The 21,973-nt window shown below is 38.8% G+C and overlaps 1 protein-coding gene across 8 annotated transcripts in view; it reads right to left on the minus strand.

The window, feature by feature from the left end:
- Positions 1-3,708: 3,708 nt before the first annotated feature.
- The window catches only part of CHLSN (cholesin), a 382,075-nt gene continuing 363,810 nt past the window's right edge, over positions 3,709-21,973 (minus strand). For 4 of the 8 annotated variants that reach the window (XM_074200990.1, XM_074200991.1, XM_074200992.1 and 1 more), the window contains one exon: positions 16,768-19,601. In XM_074200990.1, the coding sequence (XP_074057091.1) occupies positions 19,419-19,601 (183 nt within the window). In that variant the 3' untranslated portion in view covers positions 16,768-19,418. The other 4 variants (XR_012471531.1, XR_012471532.1, XR_012471530.1 and 1 more) reach the window with 4 other exon arrangements.

Genomic DNA, 21,973 nt, shown 5'->3' on the forward strand with positions numbered 1-21,973 from the left:
ACAGTATTAATCAGAAAATGAAGTGATTTGAATAGAATAAGACACTTTATTTTTCTGATTTTCACACCCCAAACCTAAATCCACATATTTGTGTCTGAAAATACAGTCTTTCTATGTAAAAATCCCTTTCATAAAATTGCAACCTCAGTTTCTGATTTCATGTCATCTGTCACAATGGGTCCTCTGGTGCCGAGCTGACCACAGCCTCAGGCTCTCCACTCTTTGGTATATTTAGAAACACCTCTGTCCATCAAGGCATAGGTGGTTTATATGTGACACAGTAGTTAACACAACTGGTTACCTTGGTCAACAACTGGCTGATTCAGTCAAGGGAAGTGGGGGAAGGGAAGAGAAAGGACAGGATGGTTGTTAGCTAAATTATGTCGTCTGACTAAATTGACTGTGGGACTGCAAAGCCTGGTTAAATCTATTCCTGTAGCCCGATGTAGACTTTACTGACATTGACCCCTATTGGTGGTGTTTTCCCTGGTGCCTGCTTGTCTCCCCTTTTGCCTTTCTTCCTCTCTCGCTCCCTTGGTCTCCAGCTTCTTAATTTCCATTCCTGCTCAATGCCCTAAGTCTCCTGAGGAAGGAGTAGTTCCTGGCTGCTTTCCCTAGAGCTAAAGAGCTGCAGTCTATGCATCAAAGAGAATCTGATTACTTCAGTAGAAAAGCCATTCAATTTATGAAGTTGGTTTTTAGAGGCCTTGAATTGTAAGCTGGGGCAGAAGGAGGTGCCAGGTTTAATTTTTAGTTGCTTTTACATAATGATATCATAAATCTAGGGCTGGAAAAGTCCTTAGAGGCATCCGCTGCAACCCCTTTGTTTTACAGATGAGAAAATTCAAGGTTAGTGAGGTTAAAGTAAAGTGGTAAGCATCAGAGACAGAATTTGAACTCAGACCCATACTAATTGTATGACTTTGGGCAAGTAGCTTAAGTAGCACTTAACCTTGTTTGCCTCAATTTCCCCATCTGTAAAATGAGTTGGAGAAGAAAATGACAAACCGCTCCAGTATCTCTGACAAGAAAACTCCAAATATGGTCATGAAGAGTCAGGACATGATCTAAACAACTGAACTAAACAAAGTGATCTCTGACTCCAGAGTCAGTACTCTTCTTAGCATGCCAAAATTGGGTATTGCAGAAAGACCTAGTCCAACCACTTCATTTTATAGATGAGGGTTTATCACTTATCCAAGGCCACCCAGGGAGTATCAAGAAAGAGATTTAAACTCAGATCCTCTGATGCTAGAGGCAGCATCATCACTGAGAACAGCAGAATTGTAGAATTTAACAAGAAATATAATTTTATAAGGGGGAGGAGGGAATGGCATTTACATAGTGATTACTGTGAGTCTGGCACTGACACAAGACTAACCACTTTGCAGACATTATCTCATTTGATCTTTTACAAAAGTCCTGGAAGGTAGGTATTATTATTACTACCTTCATTTTACAGTTGAGGAAACTGAGGCACAGGTTGCCACTTGTTCACTGTCATACAGCTATTATTCTGAGGCTAGATTTTAACTCGGATCTTCCTGATTCTAGGTCCAAATGCTCTATTCATTTACCATTCACTTATGTTCTTTCTTGTTCTAAAATTATACAAATCATGTCTGTACTGCTTCAGGAGTCAACAGACCTGTATTCAAATCTCTCTTTTGATACAATATGACCTTGGACAAGAAATTTAACTTCCCTGGGTCTCAGTTTCTTCAACTGTAAAACAAAGGGAGTGAACTAGGTCCTTTCCTGTTCTGAAATTGCATAATTCTGCTGTCTCCAATGGAAACTAAGGAACAGGGAAACAAGGTAACTTGGCTTACTGTATAGTAGAGAAAATCATTCCTAGACAGGAAACTTTTGACCTCAAGGGCTGAATGGGAGTTGATCTGCTCATGCAGTGCAACCCTAAAGCAGATGCTAGATATCTAGGAGTGATTCCTACTAGAAGTCTGTGAGAAGGAAATAGCTGGGTTCCAGAAGTTGTCAAGACAACATGTTTTTCTTGAGTGCTGACTGTATGCTCAGTGTGTTGTGCTTTCAGGAAGTAGAAGTCAATGGTTGTTCTTGAATAGATTTACAGCCTAGCTGAGGTTAGAGAGGATGGGCAATCCAAGGGATGGCAGTCACTGGAAGACAACAGTAAAATGAGGCCCTTGAGGAGATTTGTGACCTAGCTAGGGATAGAAAGGATAGGAAATCTGAGGGGTGGCAGTCATCAGAAGACATCTGTAAAATGGGCCATGTAATATTTGGATCATTTACATCAGAGGGCTTTTTGATTTTATTTTGTTTTCCTTTCTATCCCCAGCACTTTGCACATAGTAGGTGCTTAATAAATATCTACTGAATTGAATTCTTGGTATAAGGGTCCAGTACTGTCAGGAAAAGGCTGAATATTGGATTCATTTATAATTATTTTTTTGGGTAGACATGTCAATTGTCATTCATTCACCAAATCAATACAAAAGATAAGTAAGCATCTACTATGGCACTTTGCTAAGATCAGCAAAAAACAAAAATATGATGAAAAATACTTGGAAAACTTTAAAGTATCATGTCAATATGAATTACTACTATTACTAATCAAAGGATTAAGTAATTTGTCTCCAAGGACAAGGATAGCATCTTATTCTACTCTATCAGCTTTATCAGCTTCCAAGTTAAAATTCTCTACAGGACTGGATCAGATATGGCCCAGTGGAGAGATTGCCAGGCTTGGAGTCAGGGACACTTCCTACCTGTATGACACTAGGCAAGTCATTTTTGTTTCAGTTTTCTCAAATATAAAATGGGAAAAACAGTTCCTACCTCTCAGGGTGATTGTGAGGATTAAATGAGAAATTTTTCAAAGTTTGGCATAGTGCCTTGCACATTAATAAGCTCTCAATAAATACTTATTCTCTTAGCTCTTTGCCTTCAAGGAGGGATTCCCATTTATTTATTGTTGTCAATATTTCTGTGACACAAATGTTTTGTTTGATACTTGACTTTGTTTAAAAGACTTTGAAGTGTGTGTATGTGCATGTGTGTATTTTAAGTTAATTAGAATTAATTCTGAGAATTTTGGGGAGAATTTAATGTCAAATTTATACTAAAATCTATGTTTTTTTTAAGTTTTTGCAAGGCAAATGGGGTTAAGTGGCTTTCCCAAGGCCACAAAGCTAGGTAATTATTAAGTGTCTGAGACTGGATTTGAACCCAGGTACTCCTGACTCCAGGGCCAGTGCTTTATCCATTGCACCACCTAGCCACCCCTGTTTTTTTTTTTGGCAAGAGGGAGTTTCTAATTATTTCTCTTCCTCAGAATCACCCTTCATTTTACCTCACTGCTAATATCAACAATCAAGTCTCCATAACATTCCATCATATCCATCCCCTTCTTTCCACTCATGTGGAATTCTTTCCACTCTGTCCCAGTTCAGACCTCATCACCTTTTTTCCTGAAATATTATAGTAACCTTGACTGGGATCCTAGCTTCTATTCTTTTTCTTCTCTAGCTTGTCTTTCATATAGGTGTCAAAATGTTTTCATCAAACATAGTTCTGTGTTACTACCCCTTTGGGACATATCAACAGCTCCAAACTGGGTTCAGGATAAACTCCTCTGTAGTAATTAGGGCCTAATCATGATTCAATTTTTGCTTGAATTTATTTTGAATCACTTCTCATTCACTTTATGATCTCACAAAACCGGTCAATTTGTCATTTCCCATATAGGTCATTTGATCTCCCATCTTTCTGCTTCTGCTATCTCCCATGCTCATCATGTTCTCCCTCCCTTTGTCTCATCACATCCCTGGAGAATGAGGCTGGTGACTTTGCACAGCCCTTCCTCAATTAAATTCAATTCACTTGCAAGTCATATGACATCACCTTCTTGTTGTCATGGTCTTTGAGAATGAGAGACAAACAACAGTTGCCTTCAAGATAGCTCAGGGTTGATCACCGGCATGAGGCCTTTCATGAATCTTCTCCCCCATTAGTAGTCACCCTCCTCCAGAATATGTTGTAAGTTCCACAAGGGTAGAGCCTTTTATTTTTTATTCTTTCCTTCTTTATATTCTCAATGCCTGGTAATACAATAGTAATACATAAATGTAAGCTATTGTAATATTAATTATTAGGAGAGATAACTGAGTGATAGATAATTAGTGTCATAAGAGGCATTTAAAAATGGTTATGAGAGATCAATTTCAGTAGTGTTATAGGGGCAGAAGCCAGACAGTAAGAGCTTCTAGAGTCAGTGGCTAATAAAGAAGTAGAGGCAGCAAGTGTGTCTCTTTCAAGAAGTTTCTTTTATGGTGGAAGGGAGCAACTTAATGGGAAGCAAGGTTAACGTAAGAGGATGCCCAATAATTTTGGAATGGTGAATAACTCATGGTACACAAATGTCATGGAGTACTGTTGTGCTGTAAGGAATGAGGAAATAGATGATTTCAAAAAGACACAGAAAGGTAATGAACTGATGTAGAGGGAAGTGAGCAGAAACAGGACAATTTATATTGTAACATAAATATTATGGAAACAAGCTTTTTGAGAATTTTTGTAAACCAATGAAGAATGAAATGAGAATGAGAAAAATGATTTATAGAATGATAATAACATTTTAAAAATAGCCAATTTTGAAAACTATAAGAACCATTATCAATACAACAACCATCCATGATTTCAAAGAAGTGATGACAATATATTTATACTGTTATTATTCAGTTGTTTTAGTCCTGTCTGACTCTTTGTGACTCCATTTGGGGTTTTCTTGATAAAGATACTGGATTGGTTTGTCATTTCCTTCTCCAGTTCATTTTGAGATGAGGAACTAAGGCAAACAGGGTTAAGTGACTTGTCCAGGGTCATACAGCTAGGAGTGACTGAGTTCACATTTGAACTTAGGAAAGTGAGTTCAGGCCTTCAGGCCTAGCACTCTGTGCCACTTACCTGCATTAATTCCACTGCCGCAGTCCATTAACATTTTCCAAATCTTTTTTTTCCTGCTAACCTATCTAGTTTTGTCTAATATTTATGAAATTAATTTTCTGAATCTAAACACAAGACTAAACATTTAACCTAATTAAATTTCAAGGGATTATAGTTTACTTAATTATATAGCTCATTGAGAGCTTTTTTTCTACATTGAAAAGAACCAAAAGTGAAAAATCTTGTAACCAATAAACAGTTTCAATTACCTTGATTCAACAAGAAATTATTAATCACTTACTATGGGGCAAGGTACTACTTAAATATCCATATGTACCCTTTTCTTGAGAAGGCCTTGCTTTCACTTGGCAACAGCGATGAAAATACCACTAGCACTAGCACTCCTAGGATCTTCAGATTTTAATCAGTACTTCATGATATTTAACAATGTTTCTAAATTCCTTCTGGCTGTGTGTCTGTGAGAATCACCAAAAATTGTGTAGCAGGTAAATTTTTAGGAAGATTTATAACCTCTTGGGTGCTTGCTCCAGAAAGACATCAGTCTTCTCTGTTAAGGTCAGGTCAACAAATACTTGTTTCAGTATACCTCATAAGGGGTCACTAATCATAACTTTACAATGCCTCTTTCTTATCTAATCTTTATTGGATAATCTCTGGAGGAAGATAACATTTTCCATCATGACTCTTTTGAAATTGTCTTGGATCATTGTATTGATGAGAAGTCATCCATAGGTGATCATTGCTCAAAGTTTTAACAGTATCATTAACATTTCATCTTCAACTAGAACTACTTAATTCCTTAGATTACTCAAAAGCTGAAAAGTTCTCTTTGAAATCAATATCTCAGTCCTTTGTTTTTTAAAAATGGCATTTCATTTTTTTCCAATTACATGTAAAGATAATTTTTAACATTCATTTTTTAAAAAAATGTTGTATTCCAAATCATTTCCCTCAACCCCCACCTCACCCAAGACAATTAGCAATTTAATATAGATTTTATATGTATGTAATCATGTAAAGCATATTTCTGTGTGAAAGAAGAAATAGGTCAAAAGAAAAGAAACATGGAAAAAACAAAATGAAAATAGTATGCTTCAATCTGCATTCAGACTTCATCAGTTCTTTCTCTGGAGGTAGATAACATTTTCAGTATGAATCCTTTGGAATTGTTTTGGATCATTGTATTGCTGAGAAGAGCTAAGTCATTCATAGTTGATCAATGCAGAAAGTTGTTGATCCTGTGTATAATATTCTGATTCTGCTCACTTTACTTTGCATCAATTCATGTAAGCCTTTCCAGGTTTTTCTTAAATTTACAAATTCATCATTTATTTTAGGAAAGATTTTATTTATTTTGAGTTTTACAATTTTTCCCCTTATTCTTGCTTCCCTCTCCCCACCCCCCACAGAAGGCAGTCTGTTAGCCTTTACATTGCTTCCATGGTATACATTGATCTAGGTTGAATGTGATGAGAGAGAAATCATATCCTTAAGAAATAAAAATAAAGTATAAGAGACAGCAAAATTACATAATAAGATAATGGGCTTTTTTTTTTCTAAATTGAACAGTAATAGTCTTTGGTCTTTGTTCAAGCACCACAACTCTTTCTCTGGATATAGATGGTATTCTCCATCACAGATAGACCAAAATTGTTCCTGATTGTTGCACTGATGGAATGAGCAAGTCCATCAAGGTTGCTCATCACCCCTATGTTGCTGTTAGGGTGTACAGTGTTTTTCTGGTTCTGCTCATCTCGCTCATCATCAGTTCATTCAAATCCTTCTTGGCTCCCCTGAATTCCCATCCCTCCTGGTTTCTAACAGAACAATAGTGTTCCAATTTCATCATTTCTTTAAGCACAATATTATTCCATTACATTCACATAGCACAGCTTGTTTAGCCATTCCCCAATTGATGGGCACCCCTCAATTTCCAATGTTTTATCATCACAAAAAAAACTGCTACTAGTATTTTTGTACATGTTGGGCCTTTCCCCTTTTTGTGATCTTTTTGGACTTAATAGTGATATGGCTAGATCAAAGAATATACACAGTTTGACTACTCTTTGAGCATAGTTCCGAACTGCTTTCCAGAATGCTTGGATCTGTTCACAACTCTACCTTTTTGATTCATGCATAAATTAAGCAAGGCATTATCATTGACTTCAATATCTCTTCCAGAGTCATCACAGTCCAGTGGAAAGGCAGAATACAACTCCACCAATAGTTTCAGTATCTCAATTTTCCCACACTTTTTCCAACATCTATCATTTCCCTTTTCTGTCACATAAGTCAATCAGATGGGTGTGAGATGGTACCTCAGAGTTGTTTTAATTTGCATTCCTTCAATCAATAATGATTTAGAGCATTTCTTCATCTCTATAGATAGCTTTAATTTCTTCATCTGAAAACTGCCTACTCTTATTCTTTGACCTGGAGAATGGCTTGTGTTCTTATAAATTTGGTTCAATTCACTATATAGTTGATAAACGAGGCCTTACTAAGAGACAATTACTGTAAAAATTGTTTCTGTTTTCTGTTTTCCTTCTTTTCTTTAAATTTATTTTTTATTCTCATTTTGTACAAATGTTTTTCTTTACATCAATAAAATATACTTGTTTACAAGTAAACAAAATACCCCTCCCCCCATGAATATAGATAGATTTGCTTGGGCAAAAAAGTAAAGGGGGAAGAAAAAAAATTAAAATTAAAAAAATAATAGTAATAATTGTAGGTATGGCCAGGTGGTGCAATGGACGAAGCACCAGCCCTGGAGCCATGAGCACCCGAGTCCATATCCAGCCTCGTAAACCCAATAATCACCCAGCCATGTGACATGCAAGCCACCCGATCCCCACTGCCCTGCAAAAACCAAAAAGAAGAAAGAAAAAAAAAAGACCCAAAATAAAATAAAATAGTAATAATAGTAGGGGTGGCTGGGTGGCAGACAGAGCATTGGCCCTTGAGCCAGGAGCACCTGGGTCTGAATCTGGCCCCAGACACCCAATGATCACCCTGCTATGTGGCCCCAGGCAGGCCACCCAGCCCCATTTGCCCTGCACCCTCCCCCAAATAATAATAACAAAAAATGTGCTTGAGTCTTTGTTCCAACACCAACAACTCTGTCATGGGTGGATCTCATTCTTTATGATAAGTCCATCACAAAAGTTACTTCCATATTTTTCCAATGTTGCCATTGCTGATCACAACTCCCTCCTTTCTTATTTCTCCACTACCATGTACTATATTTTCTCTCTCCTTTCACTCTGACTCTGCTGTAGGGTCGCTGAGTGGCACAGCAGACAGATCCCTGGTCCTGGGGCCAAGAAGCCCTGAGCCCCCATACCACCCCTTAGGCCCAGAATCCACCTGGCCCTATGGTCCCGGACAGGCTATCCAATCCCAGCCCCTTGCAAGAAGTAAAAAAAGAAAATGTGTTATATCTGACCACTGTCCCCCCCATGGTCCATCCTCTTCTCCTTTATTCACATCCCCACCCCTTCCCCCTGCTCCCCCCCTCCTTCTTACTCCAGATGTCTATACCCCATTGAGTATATTTGCTGTTTCCTCTCCTAGCCATCTCTGATAAGAGCAAAGGTTCCCTCATTCCCCCTTGCCTCCCCCCTTCCATATCATTGCAATAGCTCATTGTAATAAAAAAAATCTTATTATGTGAAATAGCTTGGACTATTCCCCCTCTCCTTTTTTCTTTCTCCCATTCCATTTCCCTTTTTTTTCTTATTGACTCCATTTTTACACCATATTTTATCTTTGAATTCAGCTTTCTCCTGTACTTCAACTATAAAAGCTCCCTCTACTTGCTCTATTAACTGAGATGGTTCATATGAATATTATCAGTATCATTTTTCTATACATGCAGTTCATCCTCATTAAGTTCCTCATATTTCCCCCCTCTCCTCCAATCTCCATGCTTCACCTGAGTCCTGTATCTGAAGATCAAACCTTCTGTTCAGCTCTGGCCATTCCAAAAGGAACCTTTGAAATTCCCCTGGTTCATTGAAAGTCCATATTTTTCCCTGGAAGAGGACATTCAGCCTTGCTGGGTAGTTCATTCTTGGCTACATTCTAAGCTCTTTTGCCTTCCAGTATATTGTATTCCAAGCCCTACGAGCTTCCAATGTAGCTGCTGCTAAGTCCTGTGTGATCCTGACTGCAGCTCCATGATATTTGAACTGTGTCCTTCTGGCTGCTTGTAATATTTTCTCTTTGACTTGAGAGTTCTGGAACTTGGCTATAATATTCCTGGGGGTTGGTTTTTTGGGATCTCTTTCTCGGGGGGATCGGTGGATTCTCTCCATTTCTATTTTGCCCTCTGCTTCTAGAATATCAGGGCAATTTTCCTGGAGTAGTTCTTTGAAAATGATGTCAAGGCTCTTTTCCTGATCATGACTTTCAGGTATTCCAATAATTTTCAAATTATCTTTCCTAAGTCTGTTTTCCATATCAGTTGTTTTTTCAATGAGATATTTCACATTTTCTTCTAATTTTTCATTTTTTTTTTGGTTTTGAAGTATTGATTCCTGATTTCTGGTAAATTCATCAATCTCCCTGAATTCTATTCTTTGTCTGAAGGATTTATTCTCCTCAGAGAGTTTTCTTATCTCTTTTTCCATCTGGCCAATTTTGCTTTTTAAAGCATTCTTCTCCTCCATAACTTTTTGAGCTGTTTTATCCATTTGACCTAAGCTGTTTTTTAGCATGCTATTTTCTTCAGCATTTTTTTTGGATTTCCTTGACTAAGCTGCTGACTTCATTTTCATGTTTTTCCTGCATCTCTCTCCTTTCTTTTCCCAGTTTTTCTTCTAACTCCCTCATTTGGTTTTCAAAGTCTTTTTTGAGCTCTATCATAGCCTGAGCCCAATTTCTGTTTTTCTTGGAGTCTTTAGATGCAGGAGCTTGTGCTTCCTCATCTTCAGACTGAGTATTTTGATGCTTCTTGGGCTCATTTGCAAAATATTTCTCAATGGTCTTCCTCTTGTTTCTTTGTTCATTTTCCCAGCCTAAGCCTGTTTTTTGGGGGGGTGCTTCCTGAGCTTTTGGGACACTCCCACAAGGGTCTCAGTGTGTGAGGTTCTGTCCTCCCTCCTGGTCTGTGAATGACCATAAGCACCCCCCTCTGCCAAGGGGCTGAGGTGGGGTGGGGCCCTGCTGTTCTATGGGGGGGGCCTAGACTGCCATCAGGATCTGAATGTGGTCAGAGCTCCAGAGTCCTGTTCCAGGGACAGAGGACAGAGCTCTGCAGTCTCTCTTCACTCCCCTCCCTCAGCTCAATGGGCTCATGCCCTGGGGGCTCCTGCTTACCAGCTCCACCTGCTTCTGTTTCTCCGTCTAGGCTGCCGAAAGACCAGGCTGCTGGCTGTGTGCCCTGAGGGCTGGGCTCCATGTGCTCCCTCTGGCAGAGGTCCCCCGCTGTTCCCCCACTTTGTGCCGGTGCTCCCTGGGGTGCAGCTCGGGAGACTCCCCCGCTGCTGTGAGCTGAGGCTCCCAGTGCCCTGGGGCTGCCTCCAGGAGGCTGAAGTTCTTTGGCTCTGGCGGGCCACCCCTCTGGCCGGCTGCCCCTCCAACCCTGGGGAGCAGAGCCTTTCTGCTCTTTTCCAGGTTACTTTGAGTAGGAGAACTGCCTCACTGGGTCCCTTTGTGGGTTCTGTCTCTCAAAAGTTTAGTTAGAGTCCTTAGTTTATGAGTTTTTATCAGAGAGCTTGGCTCCACCCCTCTGTTTTCCTCTAATCTTGGTTGCATTGGTTTTGATTATTCAAAAACTTAAATTTAATGTCAAAATTATCCAATTTATCCTTTATAAAGGTCTCTATCTCTTGTTTGGTCATAAATTTTCCCTCTTCCATAGTCAATCCTTTCTCAGTGAAGAAGAAGGCACTACCCTTGAGGAGATCAGATCGGATCCCTTAAGTAGATTTGGTACTCTTTGTTCAAAGCTTGGTTTCCAGTTTTCATCTCTACTCCAGATATTGAATTTATTTCTACCAAGGTTAGTATGTTTTGTATGGATGCAGAACATTTATTTAAGGTTATTTTATGTTGCTTTTCTTCTTTGAGATTATCCTCCACTTCTGTGTATTTATATTCTCAATTCATTGTTTTATTTTTTTGGTGAAGTTTGCCATTACAGACTGCCAATTATTTTTGCTGTGAATATCATAAATTCTGTTCTCTTTATTCTCATTTCTTTTTTAAACCATTAGGAACATGCCATGGTTCCTTGTTTTCCTAAATATCCCCAGGACCTCTGTCTCATCAAGTATTGGATCATTTCCCTTTGTTTTGCAGCATTTATTCATAGATGCTTAAACTCATTTACTGGAGGTTATATGTCCTTCTGTGGTTGATTTTTTTCTTGTTGAACCTGCTCAGGTTCAAGGTTTTTGAGTTTTCTTTTTCCTGAGATATTTGGTAAATTATCTTCTCCTCTTGTTTTCCTCTGCTGCTCACTTTCAGACTCCTGCTCCTCTAATGGTTTCCCTGGGGACTGGATCTCAAATTGTCTCAGCCTCTTCCCATTCTGGATAATTCAGTTCACCATCTTGGGTCACATGAATTTTGGAGCGACAGAACTAGCTATATCTGATTATTGGGCTCTTTCCCTCAGGTTTAGTGGAGTGTTCTCTACTTACCTGCATGGCAATCTGTTCTGATCCCTTGATTTCTCAGTTCTCTGGCCCAGGAGTATAGGCATAACTATAGTAGGGGATTGCCTCTGTCATTTGGAGTTTTACTATCAGAGGCTCCTGGAGCAAGATGGGGTGAGCTCTTTTTAAAGCCCAGACAAGTCCCTTTCCCTCCGTTCCCCATCTTCTTGTTGAAATCTTTTGCAAGGGTGGCTAGGTGGTACAGTGGATAAAGCACTGGCCCTGGAGTCAGGAGTACCTGGGTTCAAATCTGGTCTCAGACACTTAATAATTACCTAGCTGTGTGGCCTTGGGTATGCCACTTAACCCCATTTGCCTTGCAAAAACCTAAAAAAAAATCTTTTGCAGTGCAGAATGCTGTTCCAACACTGTCCACCAAAGTCAGCTTAGAGCTGAGATCTCCAAGACATTAAAAAGAGGGTGAGCAAAAATGGGATATGAGGTCGAGTTTGTTGCAGGTCTATGGGATCAGATCCTTAGGTCAGCCAGTGCTACTGGTGGAATGGTGGGAGGTAGAAGAGGATACAGTATGAGATCAGGGTAGAAATCAGTTTATGATTTTTTTTTAACCTTTGAGTTTCAGGCGTTCTAGATCATAGAGACAGCTGAAGTAGCATTATCACTGGTACATGATTTCTGTTGAGAGGTCAAGAGGATCAGTAAAAATGGCAAGCCCTATAGCTTGTTGGTCATGTGACCTGGAAGTTGCCTATATTTATTTCTTAACATCAATTTAATTTAAAAAAGGGTGTTTATTTTTTAAAAGTATACTTCCACAGTTAATTTGGTACAATTTACTTTATGTAGAGTGGATTTGTTTTCGGAACAAATGAGAAGTTTTGTAGTTTTCTCCAGCCATGTTCTGTAGATTTGAAGCCTGTAGAAGTCAAGAATACAAAGCATTCTGGGAGGTGACAAAGCTGGAAGAGGGAGTGGGGAAATCATTAAGATGAAGGGGATAAAAAGGAGTGAAGGGGTATGAGAGGTGAAAAATAATGAGATCATAGATAGAGGAAAAAGACTGGGATCTTGAGGGGCAGAATTCTGAATAATAAGGACACTTCAGGTTTGGTTATAGTGATGAATAGTTGTATATATATATATATAAAATGTTTTTACAAATCATCTTTTTTGCAAGATTTTGAAATTTATAATTTTTCTCCTTCCTCCCTCTTCCCTTCCCTCCCCCCTCCCCGACAGAAAGTAATCTGATACAAGCTTTATATTTATAACCATGTTAAACATAGATCCATATTGAATGTGCTGTGAGAGAAGAATCAGATCCAAAAGGAAGAAAGAAAACATTAGAGATTACAAAATGACACAATACATAAGACAACTTTTAAAAACTGAAGCTAATAAGCTTTGGTCTTCATTTAAACTCCACAGTTCCTTCTCTGGGTACAGATGGCATTTTCTATCATAAGTCCCTTAAAATTGTCTTTGATTATTGTATTACTGAAATGAACAAGTCCATCATGGTTGATCACAGCCCCATAATGTTGTCAAAGTGTATAATGTTCTTCTGGTTCTGCTCACTTCCTCAGCATCAATTTATGCAAGTCTTTTCAGGCTTCTCTGAAATCCCATCTCTTATGATTTCTTATAGAACAATAGTGTTCCATCCATACATATACCACAATTTGTTCAGCCATTCCTCAATTTCCAATTCTTTGCCACTATAAAAAGAACTGCTATGAGTATTTTTGTCCACATAGGGTTTTTACCCTTTTTCATGATCTCTTCAGGATACAGATACAGTAGTGCTATTGCTTGGTCAAAGGGTATGCATCTTTTTATTGCCCTTTGGGCATAATTCCAAATTGCTCTCTAGAAAAATTAGATTATTTAACATGCCATCAACAATGTATTATTATCCCAGTTTTCCCACATCTCCTCCAACATTGATCAGTATCCTTTCTGGTCATATTGGCCAGTCTGAGAGGTATGAAGTGGTACCTCAGAAATGTTTTAATTTGCATTTCTCTAATCAATAATGATTTAGAGCAATTTTTTCATATGACTATAGATAGTTTTGATTTGTCTAAGAATCGCCTTTCCATATCTTTCGACCATTTATCAATTAGGGAATGACTTTTTTTTCATAAATTTGACTCAGTTTTCTATATATTTTTGAAATGAATCCTTTGTCAGAAACACTAGTTGTAAAAATTGTTTCCCAACTTATTATATTCCTGCTGCTTTTTAATTTAATGTAATCAAAATTATCCAGTTTTTAAAAAATGTTTTCTATCTTTTCTTTGGTCATAAACTGCTCTCCTTTTCATAGATCTGACAGATAAACTTGAATAGTTGCATATTTAGGGGAATGTGACTTTGCAGAAGCTTTACAAATGTCTCCAAAGTCACAAGCTTTGGAGTATTGTAACTTACTCCTATTGTTCAACAAGAGATCATTCAGTCCAAATCTGTTTTTTTGTTTTATTTTTTGTTTTTTCTTTTCTTTTCTTTTTTTTGCTTCTGGACTACATTTCAGAGGATAGAAAACACTATTTGCTTAGGTAAAAAGTTCTCATTTAACATGAAATACAAAGAATTAAATTACTCACACAAGGAGAAATGGGCTTTTGGAAGATGAAAGAATCCCATAGCTTCATTTCTGAAGGCACGTCAAGTCAATGTGTGTTTATTTCACCATCTACTGTGTACTCAGTACAGATATGCTCTGTGAAGGATATGAGATATAATTTGCTGAATTATCTTGCCAGAATGTAAATTCCTGGAGAGTAGAGATTAGGTCTGGTTCAAATCTCTATCTCCAGAAACCATGAGTAATCTATATATTGCGGGGACTCAGAAGTTGAAGTTCAATTGAATGGAGGAAACAGGCCTTGCCTTCAAACAGCTTATATCTTTGTTAAGGATTTTACTAACATGAAAGTGTTAGAGAACTAAATAAGACAGTATATAATCAAGTACTCAGTTCTGTGAGATAGACTTTTGGAAGTACAGCAACTAAAATAAGGAAGAGATCATTGTAAGTTGAAGTGGATTGGAAGCATTAATGGAGGAGAGACTTGAAATAGGGAAAAGGAGAACAGGGGGTTCTGGAAGGGTTAGAAGATAGGATGTCCAGAGCATGAGTTCCTGAAAGAATCATACATTTCAATTTAAAAAGGTAGTAAAAACTTGCTTAATGTTTCTTGATAGACTGATTAAGAGATGAAGATAGCGTTCTTTATTGAATATGAATTGATAGGAGGTTTTGTAAAAGACTAGAAAGGTCTTGTGTAGAAAGGAGCAAATGTTAGTGCAAAAGGGAAATATAGTTGATTCTCAAATTTTTTCTAATGGCTTAAGTTGGGTGAATTTTTAATCATGGACTGCCATGTACCTATTACTTAGCACAGCACTAGATCTATTCCTCCCAATTTCATTTGTTATATGCTCAGGTTCTACAAGCATTTTAGCATTAAATTGAGAAAAATAAAAAATGCTGTGTTAATCCCATAATGAATTCTAAAACCAAAGTCCACAACTGATTTTTGGATTATATAAAGTTTGGATTATTTGTACCATTGTCATCCTTCAGTGGATAGGAATTATTAGGAGTTCTTGAGAAGAAACAGGAATGACAAAGGTGTGAAAAGGTTAACCTGGAAAAACTATAGTGACTCCAAACCATTGGAAGCATGGTAAAACCATGAAAAGTCAGTTGCTTTCATTAAGAATGTAGAGAACCATGGAAATATCACACACACACACACACACACACACACACCCCAACCACATTTAAACCCCCTACAAGCTATCCCACCAAGAATTAAGAAAAAGTCTGTTTCCAGGCTGGATTTAAAGTCTGCTGAAAACAGATGCCCACAAGGCAACCCAGGCTTCTCTAAGAATTCACTCTCACAGACCATATGCTCCCTGCCTGGGTGACAAAGACAAGCAGGTGGGAAGCAAGCATCCTCTGATACTGTCAGCAGACGGCATCTCTGTGCTGATGGGAGGCTGCATTACGCGCCAACATCTGAGGAGGGAATGTGCAGATCTGGAGCTGCCATATGGATTCCTGAGCCTTCCCTGATCTTGGCTCCTAGGAAATCTCACTCCTTGATATTGTGCCTGAGTTTATAAGTAGGTGGTGGGGGAAGGGCCTAAGGGCTCTTTTTCATCAATTAAAAACATACACCTCACCCCCACTAGAAGATGTTGAACATGAAGTCATAAAGAGACTCTCAATTTGAGAGTCTCCCATCATTACATAGGTCCCCATAAAAATTCCACATGGGAAAGGGATGGGGAGCATATGACTAGGTTTCTATTAAGAACACATGTAGTTTTTGCATAAAAATAAAGGTAAAAATAGTTACTGAAGACCAAAAGGAGATAGGGAGGTAGTTCAGAGAGGACGTAATCTGGTTCCAAGCTATATTTCATTCATTCTTGGTTTTTTTTTTTAGATTTTGCAAGGCAATGGGGTTAAGTGGCTTGGCCAAGGCCACATGGCTAGGTAATTATTAAGTGTCTGAGGTCGGATTTGAACCCAGGTACTCCTGACTCCAAGGCTGGTGCTCTATCCACTGTGCCACCTAGCTGCCCCTATTCATTCTTTCTTAAAATTGATGCCTTTTACTTTTTCATCATATCCACCTCTGAAATGACCCTCTCTGCTATATCCAGGGAACTATTCCTTGTAACAAACATTTTAAAAGAAGAAAATATGTCACCCTAACAAAAAGCCATATTTGATATGTACACAGAATTCCATACCCCTACCTCTCCAATAAAAGAAGAAAGGTGTATTTTCTCATCTCTTTTCTCAGGTGCCAGGCTTGATCATTATAATTAAAGGGTTCAGTTTTGACAAATCACTATTATTGTATTCATAGTTTCACTGGTTTTGCTGACATTATTCTGCAGCAGCACATATCAGTCTTCCCAGGTTGCTCTGAAATTCTTCATCCATTTTATTTGTTATGGCACAATAATATTCAATTACATGTATGTATTTAAATTTATCTATTTATTCCCCAATCAATGAGCTACTACCTATTAATTTTTATTTCTTTGTTATCTCCCCATCTCCACCCCAAGCCCACAGGCTGTTATGAGTATTTCGGTCTATACAGTATCTTCAGTTCCATCTTTGCCTTTCTTGGATATATTCCTTGTGGTAGGGTCTCTGAAACAAAGGATATGGTAGACATCTTAGTCTCTCTTTTAGTCTTACATTTTTAGCCTATTTTCACATATTTTGTGAATGCAAACTCTAGACTTATCAAACTACAGTTATCCCTTCCACATCATAGGGGTTAGGGGTATGTTGCCCCATGATCTAGAAAACATGTAAAATTTTTTGATTCTCCCCTCAAACCAAAGAGGAAGTCAGCATTTTTTCTTTTATGAGGCATTTATAGTAATTTATTATAAAATTTTGGTTGATATTATATAATACTATACATATATATATATATATATATATTATGCATTTCTGAGTTTCTAAACTTTTTTTGTGACATTTGCTAGCCTTTGCATGTCATCTGTGGCTTCTGCAAACTCCCCTCCTCAAATTCCCGTTTTATTTCTTATGCCAACTTGTGTTACTTCAAAACCACAATGGGGAAAGTTACAGTGAGGAAGGAATAATTATCCTCACTTCTTCTCATACTTACTTTCCAGGTCCCATGTGTTTTTTGCTCACACTGTTCTTAATCCTTGGCATACCCTCTCCTTATATATACACCCCTTGTATCTACACCCACCCTTCATTTAAGGTCTAATTCAAATTTCCTCTCTGAAGCCAGTCTCTGACTCCCTCAGCTGAAAGTGGTCCCATCTTCTTCCTCTCTGAAGTCTCATAGTATTCTGGTTATACCCCTCTGATATATGTACTAATTAAACCTTATTGTAAGTTGTGTTGAGTGGTCTACATATGTTGTCTCCTTGAGTTTGAGAGAGCACTCACTATATTTCTTTACCAGCAAAATGGGGCCAATGATGCTGGTGTTCAGTACCTCTGAGGGTTGTGTTGAAGAAGGTGCTTTGTGGACAGTCATGAACATGATCTTTGTATATCAAGACCTAATATAGGGATTTGTGTAGACCTGGATAATAACAGTGATGATCATAGCTGACATTTAAAGTATGCAAAGCACTTTAAAGTCTTGTCCAGGCAGCCACTAGTCATTTTCTTATTGCACAGAGGAGGAAAATAAGATGTGAAGGACTTTACACAAGTGGGAGAGCTAGGATGAGAAGCCATTTCCTTCTTTACTACCAAACCCAGTACTTTTTTTTTTTTAAAACTAGATCTCAGCAAAGGAAAAGGGGAAGGGCAGCACAGATTTACCCAATGGCAGGCTGGCTTGATTCTGCTATACAAACACTTGGTTACCATGTTCTTCTGGCCTGACATCAGCTATTGTATCCTGGCCTTCTATTCTATTAAATTCCATTATAGTTACCCTTTTTGTAACAACACATCTTGTATCACTCAGAGAAGGCTTGGCTCATGATCGCCATGATTTAAAGAGGGTGTGATATATAAGCTCCTTTTGGAAGAGTTAAGTACATTTCACTCTATTCCCCCCACCAACTCTTCTTTTTTCCTTTAAAACAAAACAAAACAAAACAACTCATAGTATTTCATGTCTGGGAAGGCTGTCAAAACCTAGCCAAGCATCATAACTGCCAAATCCTTTAAGAATCAGACTGGCAAGACTGGCGAGGAACAAGTGGTCAATTAGTGCTGTTTTTCAAGTCAAATCTTCTACCCCAGGAACTCCTGGTGGTAATTAATGTTTTTGTTTTTCTTTTTAGAAGGATTTGGGGACATTCCTCCTTGGAGATGACCACAATTCATGGAGATGTCACAGCCCCAGAGTACAAATTAACTATATACAAGGGCAATTACAGCAGGCATATGGAAAAATGAAACAGAGCAGGCAGTAAAATGAGAATGAACAGCAGAATGGCCAGGCTGTCTTTTTATTAAAAATGAGGCCAACCCATTCAGTTTCTGTCCATCCAGGTACAGGCTTTGGTTGATGTGGAGCACCCCCATCCCCCTTTCTACTCCACTCCAGTGTTTGCACTGTAACCAAGCAACAAGTGTTGTGGAAAGCTGGAGAATGAGGAGATAAAACCAGAGACACTCCACAGCTCTGGGATCCTTGCTGAACTCAGACAGGTTACTACCAAAAAACCAATTTATTACCTCTTCTTATGGGACTTAAGAGATCCCAGCAATATGCATATGATGTTGACAGTGATGGATTACAGCTGGCAGGCTAAGGGCTTCGGTCTGTATTCATTTTTGAAAACCATTCCTTTGTAAATCACACACACACACACACACACACACACACACACACACACACACACACAGTCTAAAACTTCTGGGGCTTTGGAGGCCCTTCTAAAGCCAAGGATTTGGATCTCTTTACATCATTTCAGGGTAATTTACCCTGACCAGGAACATTTTAAAAATACAAAAACATCATTCTTCCTGTATCCCAGATAAAATTAAGTCACTTAAAAAAGACATCACCAGACATAACCAAAGCTTGTATCTAGAAGTAGAAATAATAGGTTTGAACAACAAAGTTATCTTTATCTTCTCCTGATAACCTGCCTGAGCAAAAAGATCAGAGGCTGGAAGTTAGAAAAATATTCTCCATTGCTTGTGCACTCACATACACACACACACACACACACACACACTCACTGCATGCATACACACATTCAAATGACAGGAGGGCAGAGTCATCCTTTCTTGGGGTTTGGGAAGATAACTCTTCTTTTGGTGTTAGAGCTGCAGAGATTCTGGTGCGTCCCCTTTTAGGAAAGCAGCTGTAGGACTTGTCGGATTCTCTCACTCTTCTCAGATAAACTGGAATCTTCTGACTCTGAAGCATCCAATTTCTTCATGAGCATTTCAGCTTTTTCCACTGTCACCTCTCGGGCCCTTCCTCTTAGACCTTCGAGGTAGTCCAGCAGAATGGAGAAATGCTTATCTGGGACCTTTGATAGGGAAAGACAAATGGAAAAGAAAAAAAACTCAGAGGAAATGAAAAAGAAAAATGACCTCCTATTTCAGATGGGGATAGTAGAGGAACAGAGGTGGCCTCTGTGGAGTGGACATTCAGATGAAGAATAGCAAATCACTAGTAGGGAACATTGTGTTCACTACAAGTTGCAAGAGGGGCTCGAAGGTTCACTTGTTCTGGGAAAACATGCTAAGCCCAGGGAAATCAACTGCTGCAGCTGAGCACACTCATACGCCAGCTGAGCACACTCATACGCCTACTGAGCGACACTTCCAGACCACAAACTCCCCAAGTCAGAGACCCAGGGTTTGAAGGCAGCCTTGCAAGCCAACAAACACCTCATCAAATTTAACTCTGTGTGGCAGAACGTGATAATACCAGTTGTGGCAGAGGGCCGAGTGGCCATTCTGGACAGGGCCGTCGGTCATATGCAATGCTCACAGCTAGTCTGCAAAACAACTCAAATTCCAAGCCATATGGAAACCATTCCCAGATTACATCGAGGCTGGCTCTGTTACATGTACTTAAGTAGAACATGCCTGAATTGAATGAAGCCTTAATGGTCCCAAACCTTCTGTTTTCCTTTTATTTTTTCTTTATTTCTTCTTCCATCTTCTTGTTCTTTTCACAAATGGGTGAGAGAAGGGGTTTTAAAAAAGGTTACTTTTGTGCTCAGGAGGGGCCTTTGCTGGTTCAGTCACTCAATACCATTGTTGGAAAGAGATGGATGGTCCTGAAAACCATGGTTTTGTGATGTGGGATAATCATGTGTACACCGTACAATGAGATACAGAACAGGTCAGTGGCAGGAGTGGGAGGGAGCCAGGCAGTGGACTTAGAACAGGAAAACTTGAGTTCAAATTCTTTCTCAGACACTTTGTAGCTGTGTGACTCTGGGCAAGTTACTTAACTTCTCCAAGTCTCAGTTTCCTCATCTGTAAAATGGGGACAAATAAAAGTACCTATCTCACAGACTATTTGTAATAATCAAAGCAACTATTATCTTTAGAGTAGTGTATAGATGTTAGCTATTATTAGCTAAGAATGGATCTCTATTTTCCACCTGTCAGTAGAGATTGCCCTAGCATCTCTAATTTATTCATGTTTATTTTTCATATGTAAGAGACTTTTAGTTTCTATACCATCTGTTGCAGAGGATAATATAGCTAGAGGCTGCATGAAGCTGTTTTTCAGAAATGGTCTTATATTGATTCTCTACTAAGTCATCCATAACCACTTGTGATAGAAGTCCAAGCTTAAAATCAAGGTATTGGGAGGTATCATAAACAGTGGGATAGGACCTTATTATCCAGAGAATGATAAGACAGACCAATACACATTGGTTGGAATTCCTAGGTATTTATCAGCTGATGGCGACAACAGGAGAAGTCATAATGGAGAAATCACAGCTTGGTCAAAAAGACTACTTCAGAATTAAGAGACTGAGATGCCAAGAATATTAATAGGGAACCAGAGACTGGAAATTTGAAAAAAAGAACAATGGGAAAAGTCAGCAGGGAGGGATAAGGGGGAGAAAACAATTGAACAGCTAGAATGAAAGAGAATACTGAGAAGAAAATACAAACCTATCAATCTTAGAATGCCAATTGGCATTTATGGGTATGTGAATTTTATTTGCTAGTTCTTTACTTTTGAGTCTCTGTAGGGATCATGTCTGCCTTGTGGATGCCTATAGCAGATTAGGAGAAAGGGAGAAAACTTTAAGGAGTCCCTCAGATCTCTATTGCACCCCAACCCTGGGCACCTATAGCAACACTTTGTAAGAAAGTTTAGTGGGGCAAAAAAAGAAAATATACATACACACAGAGATACACATGCACACACACATTCACACCCCCCCATAGACACATGGACACATACCACATAGGCACAGGCACACACAGACACACTACACATACAAAGACACAGACACACAGACATGCCACCTACCCTGGATTAAATCTTTAGATTCAGCAGAACCTGTATGTTTTCTGCAGCCTTGGCACAAATACCTGTAATTCCATCCTATCTTTGAGTTATCTGACTTTGGTTTTGGATTCCTGTGAAACCATATTGAATATTTCACCATTCAGATGAGAATCTTGAAAACCCACAGATGAAGCAAGGCAGGTGGTCTCTTTGCTCCCCTGTCCTTGCCCTGGATATACTTGGAGACACTGGCTGTAGCTAGGTGAATTAACTGATCCAAAGAGACCACCTGGCTTTACAGTCAGAATGATCCTGCTTGAGATTTTTGAGTTCACCCTACGACACTACACTGGGACCATCAGAATCTGCATTAAAGGAAAGCTGCCTGATGCTTACAAAATGATGACTTCTAGTCAA

The sequence above is a fragment of the Macrotis lagotis genome, chromosome X (genome assembly GCF_037893015.1).
Source record: "Macrotis lagotis isolate mMagLag1 chromosome X, bilby.v1.9.chrom.fasta, whole genome shotgun sequence".
NCBI lineage: Eukaryota > Metazoa > Chordata > Mammalia > Peramelemorphia > Peramelidae > Macrotis > Macrotis lagotis.